Consider the following 16556-nt stretch of genomic DNA (forward strand, 5'->3'; position numbering starts at 1 on the left):
GGCAGGAGCAGGAGGCGCGGTCACAGCACAGCCAGTCACAGCTCTGGTTTGGTGGGCGGGGATGCTCCAACAGCCAATTGTAGCGCAGCTTCGAGGAGGATTATCTGCAGACAGCCAATCACAGCCCGGCCCTTCACTGTGCCGGTGATCACGCAGAGCAGCCAATCAGGGTGCAGGTTTCTGGAGGGCACCCAGTGCCTGGGAGGGTGCAGGTGGTCCAAGGCGCTCGGGGACCTGCTGAGCCCTGGTGGGATCCAACGCGCCCTGTTGCTGTGGGGGATCCAGTGCTGCCAGGGGCCTGATAAGCCCCCGGTGCCATGAGAGGACCCGATGAACCCTGGCGCTGTGGGGCGTACAGTGCTGCCCAGGACCCAGAAGGTTCCCACTGCCGGCACAGGATGAGCAGCGCAGCCGTCCTGTTGCCTAGGCCACCCTCAGCAAGTGGGGCTGCTCCAGGACACGTGCAGCCCCCAAGGACAGGGACAGCCCAGGGAGGCGGACACCAACATGCCAGACATCCCCTGGCCCCAGAGACAGGCAGCTCCTGACCCCAGCTGAGAGGGCAGATGCCTACCTGGTGCCAGGACAAGGGCTGCATGAGCCAGACGGGATGGGAGACCAGGCCAGAAGGGCCCCACGCGTGCAGCATGCCAGAGACGAGCTGAGCATCGCCCTTAGACCCCACGGGCCACAGGGGTGCCAAGCGCAGAGGGAAGGGCTGCAGCACAGCGATGCAAGGGGGCCGGACAGGTGGGCGCTGTGCCATGCCCCAGCCTGGGCCTTCCTGTCTGATGTTCACGCAAGTATCAGCCCAATCGTTCCCCACCAGTCCATGCCGAAAGCACCCTGCCGGCTGGCCCCCCCCCCCCCCGCACCCCCTGCCCCACCCCTCCCAGGCAGCCCAGCAGCAGAGCTCGTGCTGGCAGGTTTTGCTTCAGAACCCTGTGGCGGCTGCCAGGCCTCTGGCTCAGCACTGGCATTTGCCTTTTTTGCACCTAGCTTGGCCCCGAGCTGGGCCCCAGCAGAAAGCGTCCCCCACCTTGCATCAAGAGCAGCTGCGGAGGACAGGTTCTCACTGCTCCCCGGCAGAGCCAACCCCTGCTGCGCCGCTCAGAGCCTTCCTCTGGTGCAGACCCTGGTGAGGCTGGGCCCCCTCCTGCCTCCTCCAGTGCCTTCCCACCAGCACTCGGGAACCAGCTCTCCTTATGGTCCCTCAGGGCAGGGACCGCCCCAAAATCACAGCAAGAACAGGGCAAGACAGGCCCCAACGTGTGGCTGGTGCAAGCTCTTCGGTGTCAAAGAGGGGCAGGCACTGCACCACAGCTGCACCAGGCTCCGTGGGTGCTGGCAGAGACAGGCCCGCCCCTGCACGTGGGCATCTGGGCACATTTCAAGGCACTGTGGCTCCAACAGCGCCGAAAGGGACACGAGCTCTCACCTGGCTGGCAGCAGCTTCGGCAGAAGGGGTGCGCTCGGCTCGGTGGTCTGGGGGGTGCCCTGGCAGGGGTCTCTCCACAGGAGAGTTCCTCCGGCGGTAGAAGAGGACATACGCATATCTGGTCACCACCTGGCTCTCGTCCACAGTGGTGACTGTGCTGTCATCGAAGAGCCGCCAGCCTGAGAGGAGAGAAGGGTTAAGTAAGCAGACGGGCCATGGCTGCAGGAGAGGGGGACAGCGAGGCAGGCAGATCCTCACCCACGTCGCTACGCTGGCTGTTCTTGTCGTTGGGCAGGCGGGCATACGCCGTGTAGTGCCCCCCAATCATGCCTCCGTAGTGGTTGATCACGGCGTACAAGTCATACATGGGCAGCTGCTGCTCACCCTTCCGGCCGATGCAGAACTTGCTCAGGTCCAGGCTCCTGGGGAGAGACACAGGGACAATTGGGGACGGTAGCATTAGGCAGGGAAAGGCCAGGCTGCAGGGCAGCACAGGCACCCGGTACCCTGTCCCCCAGGCTCTCACCGGACGGGGAAATCCACCATGTCGTTGATCTTGTCCCTCCAAATAAAGCTGCGGAAGGAGAAGCGTTTGAGCTGGATGATGAGGACGTTGGGCAGGCGCCACAGCATCAGCTGTTTAGAGGCCTCACGGTGCTGCTTGCACTTGGGGCAGTACCTGGGGGGAAGAGTGTGCTCATTACCGGCATGGGGAGAGCCTCAGGTCTCACAGCCCAGTCCAGCGGTCCCCCACGCGTGGGGCTGGCAGAGGGGATGCAGGAGGCCTCAGGCTCCCCTGCCACGGGCAGGCCAGCACAGTCCTGTGGAGCACTGGCATTGCTCCCTGCTGGCTTATGGCCTCCCTCCCTGCACACAGGGAGGGCCAGCCCAACGCTCCTGCTCGCCAGCAGAAACAGCGTGCCGGCCCAGGCAGCTCCTGGGAAACCCCTGCTGCTGCCTGAGCCTATGGGCTGGAACCCACCCTGCCACCTTCCTCACCACGCTTCCTCCGGGGCCAGGACTTCGGGCTTAGTGAAGAGATTGAGGCACTGCTCCAGGGTGAAGTGGCCAGCACGGGCTGCTTCACTGGCCGAGCCTGGGTCCTCCACGCACTCCAGCTCCTTGGACTCCACCAACACAAACTCCTTGAGGCGCTCGTTGTTCTTCCACACCAGGGCAAGGGAGCAGTCGTCCATCAGCTCCAGGGGGGTGTCACCTGCGAAGGGGCACACACTTCACACACCTGCCCTGCCAGACTATGCCAGGCCACCTTGCTGGGGCTAGGAGCAGTCTTGTCCACCCTGATACAGCAATTAGGCAGCGGTGCCAGGAGGGGACAAATGCTCCTGTGGGACACAGCCATGGCCAGGTTCATCACCCCAGAGCATCAGAGTCCCACAGCCAGCGGGGCAAGGCTGGCACAGCCCCTCTCAGCATACAACCAGCACCAGATGTGGGCGTCCCATTCAGACATGAGGTGACCCAGAGATCACAGACCCTCTGTGGATGCACAAAGTTGAAGAGAATTGGTCTATTTGCTGAGGAGAGCAGGAACATCATACCCAAGAAGAGCTTCCAGGCAGCAGCTCTGTGCAGCAGAGCCCTGCCCTCCCCTGTGCCAGATGCAGCTTCCACTGTCCAGCCTGGGATCACCATCATACCTGGGTTCACCTTGGCCCAGGCAGATCCAGCACCCTGCCAGAGGCCGCAAGGGATGACAGTGGTGCGTTCCAGGGCTCTGGGCTCACCTTTATCTTCCAGCTTGTGCTCTCGGTTGGCAGCGTCGATCTTGTTGATGTAGAACTGCGTGGCGCGGGCGCTCAGCGAGTCTGGAGTGTGTTGGTACCCAGGGATGGCAGCTGTGGACAGGCAGGGACAGATCTGTGGTGGCACTGCCTGTCTGCCCTGCGTAGGGGCCAAGAATTTGCAGTGCCCCCACCCCCACCTCACATGCTACGGCCTTGCAGGGACACAACCACGTGCCCCATGTCCTTGACTATTTTTAGCAGGCGCCTGCCCCTGGCAAGCTGTGCTCCTCTGCCTGCCTTGCCCCTTCGCTGCACATTGCTGCCATCCTGAGACGAGTGTCTAGAAACGTGACAGCCAGGCATCCGAGCGCGAGAGGCTGCTCCCATGCAGCTGAGTCAGAGCGAGGGAAACGCTGCACTCACAACCCCAAGGGGCTCAGCCTCAGCCTGTGCCTGCCAGGCTCTGCCTTCCCACACCTCCCACAACACCACAATACTCCATCCCATTTCCTAGTCAGGTGTCTGCTCTGCCCCATGGGCCCTGCCAGGGCAAGGCAGAGCATGGGCAGGCAGACATTTCAGGTGGGGCAGCACCGCCAAAAGACAGCTCCCAGGGCCTCATGTATGTCCCCAAAGGTCTCCGGACCAAGCTCACCAAGGGGACGACAGATGCTGTGGTGGGAGATCACCCCAAGGAGAGAGAATTGCTCCTGTTTTGTCTTGGGGCTGCCCAGGCTGCTGGCACAGGCACAGTTAGCACCGCTTACCTTCTGGCTTGAGGGCTCTCTCATAGGACGGCTCCTTCTCGCAACAGCTGTCACCCTGCGACTCCATGTGCTCAGAGAAGCCTGAATCCAAGCTCAGCAGGGAACTCCTGGCTGCCAGGACCTTGCTCCGCACAGTGCCAGTGTCCCCCAGCTCTGGGTGCAGCTCAGGCACAGCTGGTGAGAGCGGGGGCTCCTGCAGGAGGCTGGAAGCCCTGTCCCCATCCCCCAGTTCAGGGGCAGCGGTGGCTGCTGCACAGCTGCTCTTGGCCAGGGGCTCCAGCTTGTCCGGGAGCAGAGGCTGCAGCCCCTGCTCTGGTGACATCCGGCCCAGCTGGAACGGAGGCTGGAACACGCTGACTGAGTACCTGAGCAAGGAGATGACAGTCAGAGCTGGCCAGACACAGGGCTGAGCTCAGCTCCTGGGCAGAAGCACCTCCTTCCCTGGACTCTCACCTTGCATAGCCCTCCAGCAGCTGGGCCAGGCGGGCGTAGGTGAGGCGGGACTCCGGCACACTGATAAGGAAGGGGAAACCGATGTTCTCCGGGCGGCACAGAGCCTTGTGGTCTGGCCAGTGTGTTTTCTGGCATGCCCTGTAATACATACAGCCCCAGGTGAACCCAATGTCTACGACCACCCTGGGCAGGAGCATGGCAGGGCCAGAGGGGTGCGTCAGGGACGCGGGGAGTGCTGCGAGCCAGACTGGCTCTCTCCCAAAGGCCAGGCCCATCCCACCTCCTTCCAGTGGTCTCAGCTCTCCCATCCAGCCCTTCAAGGCGGGAGACTCTCCCACCCCGCTAAGCGCCAAGCCAACTCACACGTTGCAGTAACCGACTCGATAGCACCTTGTGCAGCGCCTGAGCTTCTCATCCTCTGGCAGCTGCTTCTTCTGGCAGGCTGCACATTTGGCGACGGGGCCACTGGGCACCTGCGGACGCTGCAGGAGAAAGGACCCGTTGGGCACAGAAGAGCACCTGGGCAGGACAAGGCAGCCTTGGCGGGCATTGTGCTCGCTGCAGATAGTCACCCTTCATGCACCCTTCACCCCGTCCTGCTCAGCCCCACTTGCAGGCTCAGCCTCCCTGCATGCCTCCCAGCAGTCCAAATATGCCCTCTTACCTGCTGGACCTGCAGCTCCACCACCCGCTCCTTGGCCAGCTCTGGGGACAACACCTCGAAGCAGAGCAGCAGGTCCGTGGGGGAGACCGTGTCCAGTGAGTTAGACGGCAGGAACATGCGGTGGAAGCGATTCTTGATCACCTGCCAAGAAAGCAGTGGAGCGGGGCCTTCTGAGGGCTGAGCCACACTTCATCTCTTGAGAAAGCCACAGACCTCATCCCCACAGTGAGCTGTGGGGACAGCAGCACCACAGGTATGCTGGGCTCAGCTCTGCACCCCGCCAGTGGAGGATGGACATCCCTTGCCCCACTGTGGTGGCCCAGCCCTCCCAAGCAGGGCTCTGCCTGGCAGCACCCTGTGCATGACACTGCCACGCACGTACAAAACCCGCCCCATGGACATGTTAGATTACGGGCAAGTGACTCTCAGTTGCCATAGTCCCTGCAGAGCTGTGGGAGCTGGGGCACCCACAAGAGCAGCCCACACCTTGCTCCCCAGCTCAAGCACTCTCACCTCTGCCAGGCGCAGGTTCTCTCGTTTCACATGCACGCTGTGGGCCACCGAGTCGAGCACCTCCATGGCACTGGAGTTCTCCTTGCTGATACTCACGAGGAACTGCCACCAAGAAAGTGCCATGTCAGTCACGCCACACCAAGGCATGCAGGCCCTTACTTAACACAAGGCTTGGCCTGCTGGCACATGACCAGCTGCCTGGGGCACCTCCAGGAGCCTTCTCAGGCTACCTCCCCAGAGTAGATGGTGTCCTTTACCTTGATGGGTTTCTTGTGTGGCTCCTTTGCAAAGTAGTAGACAGTCAGCACCTTCTGCTTCTGTGGTAGGGGCACGGGGAGGTATAGGAAGGGGTCAAAGGTGATGGAAACCTGCAGAGGTGAGAGCACGCTCAGTTGCGGGAAGTGCTTGTGGCCGAGATCAGCAGAGCGGCAGCCCCCCCAGACCTGAGATTCAGCCTTGCTCTGTGACCTGTGCTCTCTGAGGGTCAGGAGCCCGCTGCTGCACAGCCAGGACAGGGACAGAGCCTCCACAGCTGCCCTACCTTGGAACACACTGGGCACACCAGCTTGGATTTGTACTGGCCCTGGAAGAGGTCCACAATGAAGGAGTCGTTCCTCATCTTGTGTCGCTGCCAGGCCTCCTCAGCTACCACCTGCAGGGAGAAACGGCTCAGCACTATGCTAAACCACTCGGGCCAGTGGGACTGCTTCCCCAGTGGCTTTGGGGGAGGGACATCCTCACCTCATCAGGCCTCCCATCTGAGTCAACAGTCTCTGTGTAGGGCTTGTTCTGGATGCGGTTGAGGTCCTCATGCAGGCCATCGAGCAGGAAGGCCATGAACTCCTGAGCATCGTGCTGGGCATAGCCAGTGAACTGGCTGGCCTTGCTGGCCACGATTGCCTGGAGGGAGCACAACAGTCAGGGCTGGCCAGCATCCCGCCAGCAGCACCGCCTGTCCCACACACAAAGCCTGGCTGCACCCACCCACCCATCTAGCTCTCAGCAGCACTAGCAGGGCAGCCAGGTACCCACAGAGAGGTGATGGGGACCTACAGCAGCCCCCACGCAGCGCTGGTGCCTGCAGCCCTACCTTCAGTTTAGAGGGCTGGAAGGCATGGTGCGTGCCCTTCCACAGCGCTCGCAGCAGCATAGCAAAGCCAATGGCCAGGCGTCCCCCCGTCCCCAGCGGGTTGTTGTAGTTGATTTCCGACTCAAAGGACCGATCTGTAAGAGACACAGGAGAGCGAGGATGGCTGCTGGCTGCACCATCTGAGCGGCAGGGCTCTGCTGGGCTCCCGGCGTGGGCTCACCATGGAAGTAGTCACGCAGCTCCCGGGTGTTGGACAGAGACTGGATGACGCTGTTCATGAAGCAGGTGTTGCCGAGGTTCACCAGCCCTGTGAAGCCAGGCAGGCACACCTTCTTCTTCTCGTCCTCATCCTCATCATCCTCCACACTCTCGGTGCTCACTGGGCTGTGTGTCATCGGTGGCACCATGCACGTTGGTTTGGGCTGGCAAAGCAGAGGTGGGTGTAAGGATGCTGTGCTTGGGGGGGTCTCTCTGGCAACACCAGGGGAACCCGACTCTGCCCGCGGCCCCCTCAGAGCGGGGCTGGGCTGGACCCACCACACCATCTCCCACCAGGACTGGGACAGGTAGGCCAACTGCTGCCCCCAATCCTGCCAGCTATGACGGAGGAGCGCTGCCTCCTCCTCCAGGACAAGGTTGCCAGTCCCCAGAGTGACACTAAGGAGGCGAAGTCCCATGAAAGGAACAAGTGGGCCCCTCTTTCCCCCAGCCCAGGCCAAACCTGGCACAGCCCCACTCACCGAGGGGATGTGCGGCTCTTGCTTCACTGACACATGCTCTGGGGCTGTACGGGCTGCCACACCATCTAGACCCCCATCTTCCACGCGTGGCTTGTCTTTGTCACTGGCTCGGGCCTCCTCCTTGCTGGACAGGGGATGCTGATTACTGCCCGGGGGGTTCTTGTCCAGAGGGCTAGGGCCTGTAGGCATGGCAACCTTTGCACCACCCACTGCACCTTAAAAAGGGGGAAGGTTGGGCCTGTGGTTAGCAGCACCGTGCGCTGCCCATGGCAGGGCTGAGCTGCTTGATCCATGCTCACACAGAGGCTCTCTCTTAACCCCTCTTCCCCATCAGCAAAGGGAACAGTGATGCCCTTCCCCTAGTGCTTGGCTTGCCCTGCCCCACACACCTCCTGCCTGCGCCCGCTCAGTCCCTCTCCTTCCCCACAACCCTGCACCAGAGGATCCAGCACCATCTGGTTGCTGCCAGTAGTAAGGAGGGCCCATGCCCCACTGGGGTGCAGCAGGCAGGCAAGACAAGAAGGCAGGGTGCAGACCTCGTGTGGCTGGAGCCTCCAGCCCCCCCCAGCGCTGGCTCTGGCGTTTCTTCAGGCAGACGTCAATGCGAGACACCGTGAAGTTGTATGTGCACTGGTCAGGCTCAATAAGGTTCCTGCAAGACACGCAGCAAGTCAGGGCTGCCCCAGACCCCCGCAGCCTCAGACATACCAAAGCCTCTGCAAGGCAGGGTCACAGCCTCCAGGCAGCAGGGACCTGGTTAGCACCGATCCCAAGGTGGCCTTGGCAAAGCAGGGCAGAAACCCTCGAGCTTGGCCACACTGAGCACACAGAGGGCCCCTTTCCTGACAGATCCATTCTGCTTGGCTCCATGCGGACCCTCCTGCTGGACATCCCATCCACAGGCTGGTCTGGCTCTGTCCCCAAGAGCTCTAGAACAGGCTGGGGGTGAACTGCAGGCAAGGAGACACGGGGATTTCCTCCTCTGTGAGCCACCAGAAAGAGTCAAGGCAGCCCAGACTTGGGGTATTAGTGCAGCATGGTATGAGGGAGACCCCAGATGCAGAAACGAGCATTCCCTGCACAGACATGCCAGCCAGGACTGGCTCCTGCTTTAGCTCTGCACTCTCAGCTCCCTTGCCCTGCTGTGGACCGGAAGGACGAGAGCCATACCTAAGCTTCACCTGCCACCGGAACACTGTGTGGGGCCCACAGCCAGGATGGAGGCGAAGGAAGTTTGTGTCACTGCAAAGAAATTGGAAGCAAGTGAGAAGCGGTGAACAAACAAGTAGCCGGACCACAGTCAGGAGCCTTGCAGCAGCCTGGCACCATCCTGAGGCACACTTGTACCTTGTCTGGAACACCAGCGTGAAGTCCTGCTCCCGGAACAACACCTTGGATGTCTCCTTGTGGATCTCTTTCACATAGACGTGCACCACCACCAGGTCATTGCCCTTCTCGTATGAGTCATTCTTGACAAAGGTCAGGCTCTCAAAAGGCTCTGGCTCTGAGTGAGGAAGCCGTGGAGAGAGATGTTATCTTCCTTGCACACCAAGGCAGTGCTGCAGGCTGACCCACGAGAGGTCCTGAGCCCTCCCGACCAGGCTGACCCCTGGGCTCCAGCCACTCACCATCAGCTGCTGCTTCCAGAGCCACATCGTCCTTGGACCAGTCCCTCTTCTCACCATCTCTGCCCAGGGGAGGGGTGGCCACAGGGACAGCCTTTGAGCTCTCTCCCAGGACAGGCATGCAGTCCCGGCCCCGCAAGGCCTCACAAGGGTTGCCTGGCTGCAGGACTCTCTTCTCCACGCAGGTGGCAACACAGTGGGGGAACACCTCTGTGGTAGTCGCGAGAGGTGGCATTTCCACTGGAACAGTCTCCTTGGCCAAAACCACAGCCTTTCAAGACAGAGAGACAACGTGAAAAACAGACACTGTCACCCCCGAGCTGCCATGGCCCACCCACTGTGACTCCTGCACAGCCCCATGTCACCCGCTTCCCCCACACATCCCACAGCCAGCTTGGCTCCGTTAGCACCACAGCCCAGTGACTGCGAAGTCCTCATATCACCGTCTCCTCCACTGCAGCCAGGCCCGTGCCAGCCCTCAGCACCACCCATGGAATCCCGGAGCCCATCTCATCAGCAAGGATGGGTCCCTGCATGAGTGGCATCCCCTGTACAGGGACCAAGGGAGCAGGGGTGCCCCATTTGGCCAGGTCCTCAGGTACCTTCTCCAGTGGCGGTGCGAGGTCTGCAAGGGCTGTGGGTGCATCGGCCTGGCTGGCTCTGCCATTGCGACGGCTGCCTGCCCTCCCACTGTGCCCTTTACTGGGCTCCACACTCCCAGTGACTCTGGCATTTGGGTCCTCTTCAGTGGGAGCCACTTTGAGGTATACCGCTCGCTTGGCACTGGGGCCGCTCTGCGTCCCTGGGCTGGCTGGGGTTTTCCCTCCCAGGGCCTCGCTTCTTCCCGGAGCACGTTTGGGGTTGGAGGGCTCCCGCCGGGACCTCGGTGGCTCTATGCCTTCAGCCCTCAGCTCTTCAGAAGCCAGCTCTGCAGAAGCAGCTTTCTCCTTCCCATTCTCCCAGCATGTGGTCCCTTTGGCCAGCTCTTTGGATCCGTCTTTCCTTCTCTTCTGTGAAAAGCAGTGCATCACAGTGAGAAGGCATCCAGGTAGCAGCACCTCTCACACTCTTTGCCAGCCCCTCACCCTCACTCCCTGTTCCCAGAGCATGCTGGGCCTCTGCTCCAGAACCTAGAGGCTATATGGCAGGGAGGAACAGGGGTACGACGACACCCCCCTCCCTGGGACAGAGGCAGCTGGCTCACTGCCCTCATGCAGCACAAGGATGCAGGATGTACCCCACATTGCTCCCTGAGCAGCTCAAGAGCAGGGAGTGAAACCCTCACCCTAGGCTACCCTGGGCTATGTAAGCCCCCCCAAAAGGCAGATCCTTCCCTCCTCACCAGAAGTGAAGACCAGGTATGGAGTGGGATCTTCTTCTGAAGCACAAGCTGTAGAAAGTTGCCCTTCTTGCACTGGACCTTGCTGCAGGAGCTCTCAATCTCCTCGTAGAACTGACAACTCCACTGGCGCCCATCTGCAAGCAGAGTGGGACTGCACCTCAGGCAGTGCTCCAGCCAGCTGTCACCTAACCCACAGCCCCTTTCACCTGCCCCAAGGATCAAGGGAGCACTCATCCAGAGCCAAGGAGTCTGCAGGCAGGCTGCCACCATATCCCAGGAACCGTCACGGCTTCAGCCAGCTTCCCTGGATTTGCTTTGTACATCTGGCTGGCCTCCTTCCCAGAGGGAAGGCGCTGGGCCTCCCTGCCGTCAAGGGCACAGTCACTTTTACAATGGATACCCAGGGCCAACTCAGTCACCCCAGCGAGCAGAGGACAGAGATGCACCAGCACAGCAGCTGGTCCTTGTTCACTCAGTGCAGAGGCAGCTCCTGCCCTCCCCAGCTCTACACCCTTCTTCTTTTACACTGCTCTCATATCAGCCCTGCCTGCTGGCTGAAGCTGTGCCAGGTGACAGCAGGGCATTGCCTCTGAAGGGAAGGTTTTATGCCTGCCTGGATCAGCCCCACAGCTAGCCCTGAGCTGCACCAAGTCTTGCTGGAGAAACGCCTGCAGCAGTCCCTCCACTCCACATACCTGGTAGTTTGACCACACAGTCTGTGTCAGTGAAAGCAGCATCCACATCCTCCACCTTCAGAGATCCACTGCCCAAGTTCAGTTTGACGATGATCTCATCAGCGTTCTGCTTCCAGTCCAGCAGCAGCTCTAGGAAGAAGGAGGGAAGTGTCACCCACTTGCTGGGGCATGAGCCTGCAGTGCCGACTCCTTGTCTGGGGAACACTAGCCTAAACACACACTTGATTCAAGGAGGTCAACACACAGATCATGCCAATAAAATGGAAGCTTGCAACCTGTTCTCATCAGGCCACAAACAAGAGCACATGTTGCAGCAGGGCAGGTGAATGCCGGTGGGAACTGGAGAGACAGAAAGGCAGCGCTGCCCTCGGCCCCATCACGTGCAGCAGCAGTGGTTGTGAAGAAGGGGTGGCTCCTGCCAACTATAGAGCAATTGCTGCCTTCCCAGGGAATGAGGAAGCCACAGAATTACTCTGGGGGATTCAAGTGGACTCTGACCACAACCAGAAATTGCCACTTTCTCTTTGCATATGCAAACGAAGCAGTCTGGCTACAATCACCAAAGCACTGTACTCCTGCCAGGTGAGCACTATTAACACAGCTGAAACACGGGCAGGCTGGCCAGCCAGGCAAGAATGCCACACCCAGGGAGAAAATGCTGTGGCAGCGTCACTCTGCTGCAGACAGAAACCCCATCAGGTGCCTGTCAGGCTCCAGGTCTGGCCCTGTGCTGTCCTGAACTCTTCAAGGCAAAAAAGTGATTTCAATCACCTTAATTTCAATCAGGCTCTTTCTGATCTCTGTAGCACAAGGGTGCCTTACTCCACCTGCCCTCAAAGCAGGCCTGGACCAAGGCAGAAACCAGCCAGCAGCACCCACTGGGTGAGATGGATGGGGATTTGCCCAGCCCAGCTCCTTGCTCAGAAACAAGCAGGACAGATGCGGGCAGCAAGACATCCCAGGATTGTGCTCAGAGGCACGGTGACAACGAGTCAGAAGCAGCCTGCTATGTGCCTAGGGCCATCTGCCTGCAGACAGCCCTTCTCAGCCACATTGCACCCTTCTCTGCCCCTGGGGATGCTGCATCCTGTTAAGACAAATGCTGTGGCAAGGAGTGCTCAGGTTAGTTCTGCTCGATGCCAGAGCACGGGATGACAAGGGCACTTGTCAGATCCCTTGGCAAGGGCACTCCATGGCCATGCACTGACAGCCGGCGCACACCTTGACTTACCCTCCTCTGAGTCCTTCTCCTGGGCAGTCTCAGCCTGCTCGAGCTCAGGGCGAGACACTGGTGGGCACAGAAGCAGAGCGCAGGCAGGTCTGTCATTCTGTCACCTTAGACCATGGGCTGGCACTCATGCCCAAAATTTCACATATCACCTCCTTTTCCCCTGAACCTCTGTCCAGGCCTTTCATCCTGCATGTGCTGCTCACTTCCCTCCTCTCCCTTCCCCAGAGCCCTGCCTGCAGCACCACAGCAAGTCAGCCCCCAGGACAGCTGCTCTGGGCCACACCACCATATCCCAGTCTAACCAGCACCACAGTGAGGGCAACACAACATTACCACACTTGCACAGACAGTGCTGCTTTGAGGCATGCTTCAGTGTGGAGCTTGTAGTAACCAGGATGTGTGCCTCTGCTCAACGCACCAGGCCCTCAGCCTCCAGCCATACAGAGGTGTCCTGCCTGGATCTGACAGGGAGAATGTTGATGTTTGGTGTTCAAACCAATTCTGCTGTAACGAAAGAACCAGACAGCCCAGCTGCACTTTAACATTCCCATTCCTGCACAAGCTGCCAAAGTCCATGGCCAAAACCTCCTTCTAGATCAGGCTGGGGAACCAAACCAACCTGACACCTAATCCCTGCTCCCCGCAGGATTACCTCCGACAGCCAGAAGTGTCTCAGGGCCTGCTCCACCCCCACAGCACAGTAAGCTCTGCCAGGCAAGGGGCTCAAAGCGACAGCACCTTGTCCTGGAGCAGAGAAACAGCGGCAACGGGAGCTGTGGTCTCCACCCTGGAGCACTCAGAGGGCTGTCACCGCCTCCATTGACCAGCTACAAACCAGTAGGAAACCTCTGCTGACCACCACAGTCACTGGTGCAAAGGTGCTAGTGGGTCTGGCAGTGTGAGAAGCGCTGCAGTGGCACTGCCTGGAGGATCTACAGCTTGCTCCAGCCCCTCGCCACCCCTGCACAGAGGGGACAGAAGCAGCATGGTGGCACCACAGCCTCTGGGAAGGCAGGAGCCCCCCACATCAGAAGGTCAGGCCTTACCAGAGATAGAGCACACCTCCCACGTGAGAGAAGGCGCAATGCTGCGCTCTCTGCACCGTGGGATTCTGCATCGGGGACTGCAGCAGGCCGTTCCAGCACAGACCTCAGCAAAGCACTCATTTACCTTGGCCTATAAAACACCCTGTGATTTTGAGGTTACAACAGTCATAACGGAGCAGGCACAGAAATCAAGCAATTTTCCAGGGCCGCAGGAACTCTTGCCTGTGTCCTGCCCACAGGCATTCTCTGCACCTGAAGCATCCTTTCTGTCATCGGATACACAGCAGCTACAGAGGGAATTAGTCCACAGCAACCATTCCACCTGAGCCACACCTTGCCCTCACACAGAAGCTAAAGCACCAGCCCCACCCACAGGCCCCACACTCAGCGGGTGCTGTGAGCACCCAGTCACTGCCTCGCAGCACCTGGCCTTGGCAAACTGATGGGAAGCAGCACCACCTCCAGCTGCAAGAGCACCCGCAGGCTTCAGTCCCACTCCTTCTGGATTGGAGCAGCTCAGCCCTGGCCAAAAGCAGAGTCTAGAAACAACTGCCAAGGCCAGCTCCAGGATTAAGCTAAGAAAGCCACAGGTCCGACTTTCTTCACATAGCTGGGGCTAAGTAGCGCCCGAAGGAAGGAGGTTACAGGTCCAGGGAGGACACCGTGCTGAAGAGGATCCCACATCACAAGGGTTACCATCAGCTGCAGGAAGCGATTAGTTAAATCTGCTTATCCTGCAGCAGATGGCTGTGAGGCTCCCACCCTGCGGGGCTAAGAAACTGCGGGGCTGAGAAACCACGGGCCTGCTCGCTGCAGCGCTGCCGAGGGGCTCTCACCTTCCTTGCTCTCCTGGTTGGCTCGATCCTTCTGCTTCTTCTTGTTGGTGGCATCGTCCAAGCCCCGAGACACTCTCCTCTGGCCAGGGGCATTGGTGCTGCCGGACATTTTCAGCCGTTTGGAGGACACAAACGGCCCGCCGGGGTCGGTAATGGAGTCTGGGTCAGGGGTGCGACGTTTTCTTCCTGGCCCAGCTATCTTGGCGACTCTCTGTGGTCAAACTCTCTGGCAAGGAACTAGTGGCCTAAAGAGAGAAGAGAGCAAGCATGGCAGGAGGAGCAGGTGGAGAAGGCCCAGTAGCATCAGGATCTGCTCTCTGCCCCAGCACTGGGCTCTCCCAGGGACAGTGGCCTCACACAACCTTCACTGTGGCGTTTACGGGAAGCCCCATGCAGCACTTGGTGAGGAAACCTACCTCATCACAGCTGTTACAATGCTTACTGCCAAAAGCATGGGCTTGTCAGAGCTCCCAAGATACAACCGGGGGTCTTCCGCATATGGCACGCGTTAAAAACCTGGAAAGCAATTGTCATGCTCATGGCTTCCACTACAGCAACAGCGGCCCAGAGGAGCTGCCGGCACTAACAATACCCAGAAGCAGAGACAAGGGTGGGGACACAGGGAGGCCCCAATCCCCAAAGTCAAGCCTCCGGGGTCAACTGGGGCAGCTGCCCATGGCTCAGGGCGGCAGCTATTTCAAACAGTGCCCCACGTAAGAGGGCAGGAACGGGAGCGAGTAACACCCTAAGAAGGAAGAAAGGGGAGAAGCAGGAGCAGGCCCGGGACAGTCTCCCGTGACAGATGAGAGCGAGCAGAGTTCCCTGGCAAGAGCAGAGTTCCTCCACCCACCAGCTGGGAGCTAAACAAGCACAACTGCACCTTGCATATTGATCTCCCTGCCGGTTTACAGACAGCACCAGCAGGGTCTGGCCTGGAAACAGGACACCTCTGCTCTGCATGCCCCAGGGAGAGGGCAGGGCAGGCAGGGTGCTCGCCCCTGTCCCCTTAGACATGCCCTCCCAGGCAAAGCCAGCTCCCCTACCAGGTTCAGGAGCTGCTGGCCCAAGGGCTGGTCTCAGTTTCACTCTCCAGTTTCGCCCCTGGGTGTTCACAGCTGAGACAGAGGAGAGCTGGAACAACCCGCGGAGAAAGGTCCCTCTTGAGGTGCCTCCATGGAGGTGGTGAAAGCAGAGAGCTGGCAAAGCTCCCTTCCTTGTTGCTCCGGCTGCACACCCTGACCTGGATAGTGCTTGTCCGGCTGCAGGGCTTTTCTGCGGGGGAGCGGGCCCAGCTGCACTCATCCTGCCCACCCCCAGGTGCCAGCAGCCTGCAGCAGCTCCGGGTGCACTGATTCATACCTTATCCTGTGGCCCCACTCCCATTTGAGGACACAGCTGAGACCAATAGCATCTTGGTCTAGCGCAGCTCCACCGAGCCTGCCAAAAAAAAAAGGCGAGCTGTGCCCTTGGAACACCCCATCCTGCTCCCACCTGTGTACCAAGCACAAACCCCACAGCTCCACTCAGGCACAGGCAGAAGGTAGCTCAAAGGGAAGCGCTCAGTCGGAGGGAGCACGCTGACAGCCCTGCACTGCCTGTCCCATGTCACCAGAGTGTTTGTGTTCTAGAAATGCTGGGGGCAACAAGTAGCCACAAAGGTGGAGTCATAGCTGCAAACTGCAATGGACCCCAGAGAGCAAAGCAGTCCTGCCTGCCCTCAGCTCTGGCAAAGCCAGCCTCATGACAGGTGCTGCACCCAAACCATTCCTCTTCAGGCCAACCTGTCCTCATAACCAAAAGCCACCGAAGCCAAGCAAAAAGCTCAAGCGCCGAGTTCAGCCCGGCTACCTGGCATAAGCAACTCCTGCCACCCATGGCAAAGGGGCCCGAAACAACCCGAAGAGCTTGAAAGAATGTGGGAGGACAGCAGTGCCATCCCCAAGCTGCTACACACACTGGGTGTCCCTGGGACGCAGCAGCACCTCTGGCTGCAATAGGAATGGGAAGGGCCCCTTACAGCGGCAAACGTGGCTCTGGTTTGCAAGGCTGGACTCTGACGCTGGCAGGCCACCGCTGCCAGCCACGTGCCGCTGCCCAGCTCCAGTCCCCACCAACACCAAAACAGGCTGGCTACAGATGCTTCCCAGCACTGAGAGCGTTAACCGGGGCTCAGCAAACATGGCAAAGCATTTTTTTTTTCTGAATTTCGTTTGCCTCTAGGGTGAGAACTCCAGGAGGAGTGGGAAACAAGAAGCAGTGACTGCTTTGTGCAGGGTCAGGCCAGGCTCCATCATCTCCTTCCTGCGCCTCCAAAGGGGTGGCATAGGGTAACTGCCAGGCAGGGCAGCAGCAAGCTCTGAAAGGGGTC

The 16556-nt window shown here is 59.8% G+C and overlaps 1 protein-coding gene across 1 annotated transcript; it reads right to left on the reverse strand.

Moving 5' to 3' along the window:
* Nucleotides 1–1390: 1390 nt before the first annotated feature.
* Nucleotides 1391–14297, reverse strand: USP19 (ubiquitin specific peptidase 19). The gene is made up of 25 exons (XM_010294986.1): nt 14189–14297; nt 12307–12363; nt 11076–11204; nt 10381–10514; nt 9641–10048; nt 9042–9309; nt 8761–8917; nt 8584–8655; nt 7950–8065; nt 7414–7628; nt 6894–7095; nt 6674–6807; nt 6325–6483; nt 6125–6235; nt 5841–5951; nt 5584–5685; nt 5071–5211; nt 4770–4888; nt 4407–4544; nt 3954–4318; nt 3187–3297; nt 2438–2654; nt 1965–2117; nt 1697–1860; nt 1391–1617 (listed from the first exon to the last, which is right to left on the reverse strand). The coding sequence occupies exons 1-25, from the start codon at nt 14295–14297 to the stop codon at nt 1391–1393; spliced, it is 4119 nt and encodes a 1372-aa protein (XP_010293288.1).
* Between the last annotated feature and the right edge of the window lie 2259 nt (nt 14298–16556).

Source organism: Phaethon lepturus, unplaced genomic scaffold, assembly GCF_000687285.1.
Source record: "Phaethon lepturus isolate BGI_N335 unplaced genomic scaffold, ASM68728v1 scaffold39259, whole genome shotgun sequence".
Taxonomy (NCBI): Eukaryota; Metazoa; Chordata; class Aves; order Phaethontiformes; family Phaethontidae; genus Phaethon; species Phaethon lepturus.